Source organism: Callithrix jacchus, chromosome 10, assembly GCF_049354715.1.
Source record: "Callithrix jacchus isolate 240 chromosome 10, calJac240_pri, whole genome shotgun sequence".
Taxonomy (NCBI): domain Eukaryota; kingdom Metazoa; phylum Chordata; class Mammalia; order Primates; family Cebidae; genus Callithrix; species Callithrix jacchus.
The window spans coordinates 69,796,973-69,804,710 of record NC_133511.1 but is presented as its reverse complement, the minus strand read 5'-3'; the positions used below and the strand labels follow the sequence as shown (position 1 = coordinate 69,804,710).

General features: G+C 39.1%; 1 protein-coding gene across 1 annotated transcript; it reads right to left on the bottom strand.

Annotated features, from left to right (window-relative positions):
• Positions 1–2,314: 2,314 nt before the first annotated feature.
• LOC100387771 (olfactory receptor 52K2-like) lies at positions 2,315–3,446 on the bottom strand. Its single transcript, XM_002754855.6, has one exon. The coding sequence runs from the start codon at positions 3,400–3,402 to the stop codon at positions 2,458–2,460; it is 945 nt and encodes a 314-aa protein (XP_002754901.3). The 5' UTR covers positions 3,403–3,446; the 3' UTR covers positions 2,315–2,457.
• Positions 3,447–7,738: the final 4,292 nt, after the last annotated feature.

Here is a 7,738-nt window from a genome sequence, read left to right as displayed (position 1 = left end):
AAACATGTTGATCTCTGATACAATTCATGGAGTTCAAACTGTCAGATAAAAGGGATTCCCAAGAGTCTTTCTGCATAGCCCCATCTCTATTCCTGGCTTCTGAGGTAGCTGATTGGATCAATAAACACATGCCTAATCCTTTTTTAAAAAATTTAATTGGCACATATTGTAGAAGTTTAGGGGGTACATGCAATACTTCCATACCTGTATACAACTGGTAATGATCAAATCAGAGTAATCAATTTGAGATAATTTATCACCTCAAATATTTATCATTTCATTGTGTTGAACATTCAAAATCCACTATTCTGGCTAGTTTGAAATAATAAATTAACTATAGTCATTCTAGTATGCTTTAGAATACTAGAACTTACTCCTCCTAAGTGCAATTTTGTACCCATTAACCAACTCCTCCCTGCACTCTCCTCCCTGCTACTCTTCCCAGCCTCTAGTAACCAGTATTCTAGTCTCTACTTCTATAAGATCAGCTTTTTTAGCTCCCATATGAGTGGGACCATGCAGTATTTGTTGTTCTGTGCTGGTTTATTTCATTTAATGTATCTAATATTTTTAGAAAATGGTTATCCAGCCACACCCTTGATATTCTTTCCAAATTACACTTATTTATTGTACCATGGATATGAGAATTTTTCAAATCTTTAATTCCTGATTCCTTTTTGCTTAAATTCTTCTCCAACTTCTCTCTCTCCTCTCTCATCTTATAAGCAACAAGAACAATTTCACTTTCAGCATTTTGCTTAGAAATTTCCTCAAATATCCAAGTTCATTACTTAAAAGTTCTACTTTTCACAAAGCACTAGAATACAATTTGTCCAAGTCTTTTTCATTTGATAACAAAGATCATCTTTCTTCCATCTCTTCCTTCCTGAGACCTCACTAGAAGCATCTTTAATATTCATATTTCTACCTGTAATTTCTTCAAAGAAATCTTAACCTTTTTTAACATGCACCTCAAAATTTTTTCAGCTTCAACCCATTACTCAGTTTCCAAACAACTTTCACATTTTTAGATATTAGTTACAGTAGCACCCTACTTCCTGGTGCCAAAAGTAGTTTTCTCAGGCTTCTGTAAGAGGTAATACAAACTGGGCGGCCTAACAAACAAATTTAATTCTTTACAATTCTGGAAGATAGAAGTCCAAAAATAACCAAACGGATTTGGTTGCTACTGAGTCCTCTCTTCTTGGCTTGTGCACAGCCATCTTTCAGTATCTTTACATGGTCTTCACTCTGCCTGTGTCTGTGTACAAATTTTCTCTTACAAAGACACCAGTCATATTGGATTAAGGCCCATTATCTCATTTTAATCACCTCATTTTAACTATCACTTTAAAGACCTTATCCCCAAATACAGTCACATTCTGAAGTGTGGGTGATAGAATCGCAACATATAAATTGGAAAGGGGAACAAAATTCAACTCATAAGATATGGGGTATGAGGGAGCATCAGAGGTGCAGTTCTCAGGATTAATATTAAGGGAATTCTTGGGTACCTAAGTTTGCATGAAACAGAACAAAACCTAAGTCAATATGCCCACATCTCATCTTTGCCTTCTCATATTTCTTCTATGCTGGGCCTTGGATGGTGAGTTTTGAGAACACAAACCATTGGAATTACTTCATCCTCTGTCTGAGGTCATAAACATAAGTCCAGCATCCATTTCTTAACAGTCTACCCCTAGCCAATAGCATACACTTGACTAGGTTATCAAATAAGTGAGCAATTCACATTCTTATCAAAAACATAAGATATATCTGTGCACTGAGAGTTGTGTGATATAAAATGTAAGAGGATATGGTTTTTCTTCAAAGTATTTGATGAGATGGATTGGCCATGAGGATGAGGAGGTAAAAAGAATTCAAAGAATACAGACTGGCTTAGTTGAGAAATAACTTTCTAACAAGCAGAGTCATCTCACTTGGAATAAACAGACCTGGAGGATGCAAGTGCACCAGCACTTACAATGTTTAAGCAGAATCTGGGCATCAACTGTTAGTAAAGAGCAATTCCTGCCTTGGATGGAGTAAGGGTCCTCACTCGGGGATCTGAGTGGATAGTTCATCAAATTTCCAATGAATCAGACAGGAATTCAGATTTTTGCAGCCTTCTCTTAAATGAACATGGAAGCATCTTTGTGTCCTTCAGTGAAGTCCCCAGGAGGCCAGGGGGTCAAGACTCTGTCAAAGTACTGACAGGAGTCAGACTCTGTGAGGAGACAGTACAGTTACCAGGTTCAACCCAGAGGCTATCAGAGCAAAAAGACCCACAAATTCTAAACAGACTTGGCTCTGAGTTTCAGGACAACATTTATTTTTTTCATAATACAAGGAAAGAACTAAACATGGAGTCTAGCAGCCACCTACTTCTCATCGCAGCCCTGGCCTGCTACACCATTCACTGCGCCCCACTCTTTCTCCACTTATCCCTCACTCTATTCATACATCCTTTCTCAGGAATACCCCTAAGACTCTCTCACGGATCTGCTTGGTCTTAACACCATAGATGATGGGATTGATCATGGGTGGAAAGAGAAGATAGAGATTGGCGAGGAGAATGTGGACATGAGGGGCAGCATGGCGGGCCATACGGTGCATGAATGAAGAAATGACTGCAGGTGTGTAGAAGGCTAAGATGGCACCTATGTGAGACACACATGTCCCAAATGCCTTGTAGCGGGCCTCCTGAGAGGAGAGTTGTAGAACAGTCTGAAGGATAAAGATATAAGATAGGATGATAAAGAATAGATCCAACACTCCAATCAACATGGCCACAGCAATGCCATAGATATTGTTGAAGCGAGTGTCCCCACACGCCAGCCTCACCACAGCCATGTGTTCACAGTAGCAGTGGGCAATCACTGGGCCTCGGCAGTAGTGGAAGCCTCGCAGCAGGAAGGAGAGTGGAGTCATCAGGGTCACAGCCCGAGCCACAGAAGCCATGCCAATTTTGGTGATGAGGGACCCAGTCAGGATCGTGGTATAATGCAGTGGCTTGCAGATGGCCATATAGCGGTCAAAGGCCATGGCCAGCAGCACTGCTGACTCCATGATGGAGAAGGAGTGAAGGAAGAACATCTGGACCAGGCAGGCAAAGAAGTTGATCTCCCGATCCCTGAACCAGAATATGGCAAGCATTTTGGGCAGCGTTGAGGAGGAAAGGATCAGGTCGATGGCTGCCAACATGGCCAGAAAGAGGTACATGGGCTCATGGAGGGCTGCCTCAGCCTGGATGATGAGAAGGAGGGTGCAGTTTCCAAGCAGGGCCAGTGTATATGCTGAGCAGAAGGGTATGGAGATCCAGATGTGCAGGTGCTCCAGGCCTGGAATCCCCATCAACAGGAAGGCAGCTGGATGTGTTGAGGTGGTATTGGAGGCTGACATGGCTCCTGGGAATTTTTCTTGTTGATCTTCACAGGAAGCATATCTGGAGTACCTAGGATTAGAGTCCAATCACCTACTATGATAAGCTCCTGCTACCATTCCTAGTCCTTAAAAAAAGTGCACCAGAAGTTGTCATAGACATGCAGAAGCATAATCTATGGTTCCTGCCCACAAGAAACTCTCACTGTTACTGATACCTAAATATTTATATATCAATAGACCTGATACCCCTAAACAGTTCTCATAAAGGAATGGAGAAGTGGTATCGTTTTCTGTGTTCTTGGTGACAGGATTATCTTGATCAAAGAAGTAAACTATGTTTAAATCAATTCATTTAAGTCATACATTGTTACCATTCTACCTTCCAATCAAACAAAACTCCCAATCAGTAAATTATCTGTTGAACTTTCTGGCTTAAGGGCCTATACAAGTCAAATGAACCCTGCAATTCTGGCCCCCCGGTTAATCACATAATCTGTTTAACTTTTCTGGAAGTATACTACTATCTGATAGCATTGCCACTTACCCAAATGTGGCTATTTCTATTAATCAAAAATAAACAACATTAAAAATGCATACCTCAATCACAAAAAAAAGTTAATTGTTCAGTGGCTTCTAAATTTAAGTGCTCAATAGACCTAATTTAAGTGCTCGATAGCCTCATGTGACTAGTGGCTACTATATGAAATGATTTAGGTAAAGACTATTTCTGTCCTTGCAGAAAGCTCCATTAAAGGGCACTGCTCTATGATATATCTTCCAGGTTCTTTTAACACAAACTCTGAAAATACAGCTATGCCTCCAGCTTACCGAAGAGATGAAGAGCCTTCTCTTTTGGTTTTCCTTCATCTAAACCCATGTTAACTTTCCTTTTCATGTGACTCTCCCTCTGCCCATCTTCCATTTCCTTCATTTTCATCACAGAACTCTTTCATCTGTACAAAGACTAGCATCTGGCTTCCACACACAGAAAAAAACTTTGTGCTTAACAACTTTTAATATCTAACTCCTCTTGCTCATTTTTTTCTTCTGTCAAAAGACTTAAACACTGAAATTGCCCAATTTTTACCCAGGCACTCTTCTTGTTAGGATTTATTTAATGAAGTTCTTATGAGAATTAGACAATGCATGTTGACAGCACAGTCGGTAAGCAAAATAACCAAAAGTTATTTTGGATCTTTTTTTAATATGAGAAAATTGAGTGTTGAGAAAATATTTCTAAGTTACCACAGTTAATAGTGTCAATCAGCCAGGTTTGAGTTCTATCATTATCCAAATTTAATGCTCTAAATAATTGTGTATTTTTGCTTCTACCTAAATGCCCAAAGGGAACACATGTTTTGTATATCAAAATTATGAAAAAAATGAATTTATATTAAAAGTATGGGAAAAATTTATAATCTGAAGCCTTGGCCTAAATCATGATTGTACAAAGTCACATAGCTAGAAGATGTGACAAATGGCTTATTTCAAGCCCCTGGTTCTTCTCTGTTAGTGGGTAATAACACTGCCCTACCTTTGTCTCAGGGTTGTAGGGAGAGTACTAGAATTACACACAAAATATTTTGTTTACAGATCCTTATTTATCGTCTATCTCTCTCCCTCCACAGAAAATAGATGCTTGAGGGGAAAAAAAAGTTTCTATGTTAACACTTTATAATCCTGTCCTCCATGATCTTAAATCCTCTCTATTAAAATTTTAGCTCTTCTTTGCATTAAAATACCTAGGTATGTCTATATTTAGATTCAACTCCCACAAATTTCCTGTAGTATTAGCACATTCTAACCTACCTGAAAAAGCTCTAATTTCAGCCAGAAATGACTTCCATATGAGGCAGCCATGGTCACGTACTTGCCTTCATTCATGTTGATCTTTCAGCAGCTTTTTTCTGAATTGACCACCCTTCTTAAACTCCTTCTCTCCTCTTGGCTCTCATAATATTTATATTACCCATCAAATGAGCTGCTCCTTTCAGTCTCCTGCTTCAGCCCCACCTCAAGATATTGAATTACTTCATGTCGCAAGGTTTAATTCTGTTCAATGCATGTTCACATAAAATTCAATAAATATATTTTGCAAATTTAGTAAAATATAAATATTTTTGCTGAATGAGTTAAGAAAATTATGAACAAAACTGATCCCTTAGAATAATTTTGCTAAAGGTCGGAGAAAGGTAAAAGGATATCATGAGTAAATTACATTATAATATTCAAAGGTTCACTGTTGTGATTTAAAAAACAAAAAATCAAGGGTAAAGAGGATAGGAATTCCATGACATGGGGCAGGGGAGGTTGAAATCTGAAATAGATCATTGCAGGCCTCATTGGAAAAGGAATTCTGAAATATTAAATGAGGTGGAGAAATACTTAGTTTCTATGAAAAGCAGAAGGTGTAATTCCAGGCAAGTGGTCTGTATAGAAAAATTAGACAATGAACAAGAATAGAATGAAGGAGTGAAACAGGAAAGAAGAGAATGTGGATCCAAAAGTTCCTTACTGAGATAATGTGGTCATCACTATATCCAATTCCACATAAAGAACCATAGAGAATGATCAAAAGAATTGTCCACTCTAGACACAGAAAAGGGGAACCTTTATCCACTGGCTTCCATGTCCGATAGGTCAAGGATGACCCAAGGAGTGTGGATTTCCTTGCATTTTCAGGTCCATACATGCCCCAGAATAGCTAACTAAGATCCCTGAAGTGCCCATGCAATAAAGCAGACTAACTCTGGGGTGGGATGCAGCTGAGTAAGGTGCTATCAACCAAACCTGCACTCAAACGGTTCCCACAGCAATGGCTACAACAAAAAGGGGAGATGACAGGACAGGAGATGGCCATGAGAGATGTAGGATATAAAAGTCACCCAGGGGAGAGGTACACTCTAAGAAAATGGAACAGCCAGATAAAATGCCCTAAGACATAAAAACACCTGGTATTCAAAGTTCAGCAGGCAACCAGCTAAGATGAAGCAAATGAGCAGGAGAAACAGAGGTTGGAGCAGTGGGGCCAGATCACACAGGGCCTCACAGGCCTTTGTGGGACTTTGCAAAGGTTCCTTATTTCTCTCAGAATCAAAGACATTGTTTCCAGCAAAGAAGAGGGGACTTATACTTTTAAAGTTTTCTCTGACATCCATGATGGAGAGCAGCACAAAGAGGGAAGGGTAGAATTGGGGAAAAGTGGAGACTATTGCAGGAATCCAGGGAAGGGAGAACATTGGCTCATGATCAAGGTAGCAGTATATGTGGTGGGAAGTAACAGGATTGGGAACATATTTCAAAAATGTCAGTGGTATCTTCGACAGGTTAGATACAGGATGTGAGACAACAGGAAGTCAAAGATAACACCCTGATTTTTTGCATAAACATCTAATAGAAAGGAGTTGCTTCCAACTATGATGGGGAAGGTGTGGAGGGTGGAAGTCAGGACTTCAATTTTGAACAAGGTAAGTGTGTGATCTCTATCAGAAATTCAAATGAAGATGGTGACATATATGTGGAAAATAGATTAACATCACCCAGATAGTAAGTGTTCATAGAGAAAAGAGAACCTAGAACTGAATCTCAACATTAAGAATGGGGTAGGAGAGGAGTTGGGGCCCTTGAAGAAGTTGGCAAATAACTCTGATAGGGAACAAGTATTAACATAGGAAGATTTTTAAGGTGATGTGCTCTCTTGATAGTCTATTGAATACACTTTGTTAATGAGGAGATTGTCACTAATTTATTAAGATTATACTAATTGCTATTGATGAGTCAAAGAATTTGGAAACCAAATTGGCCTTGTTACTGGAATCACAGAGGATCAAATGCCTTGATAAAAACAATTCCTCTAGAATAGAGGAAGCAAAGTGTTACTTGACTGACTCAGAATAGACGAATGAGGAATTGAAGTCTGTTAACATGGTTCATTCCTTTGAAGAGGTTGGACATAAAGGCCAGTAAGTAAATAGGACACTGACACTGGCTAAAGGGAACAGAGTGAAGAGCTTGTGTTTGTCCGTCTGTGTGTTTGTATGTATGTTTTTAAGAAGGGAGAAATAACATGCTTTTTTTCTGTTGAAAAATTAGTAGGAGAAAACTTGAAATAGGAAAAAGGAATACTGCTCCTGAAAAGACCTTGAACAGTGCATCTTTATTCTTGTTGGCCATTGAGACTGTAAAGATATCCTGAAATGTCAAATACAATTTATATACTTTACATTCCCTGTAAACTCCAGACTAGACTATCCCCACATGTTGGCCTCACAGATATGTCAAATCTGTCATGTCTGAGGCAGAGATTATAACTACTTCTCTCATTGTACCACCTACATCTCAGAACATAACATCA

Excerpts from the sequence above, each read along its gene's own strand:
- LOC100387771 (XM_002754855.6), bottom strand. The coding sequence starts at position 3,402 with ATGTCAGCCTCCAATACCACCTCAACACATCCAGCTGCCTTCCTGTTG.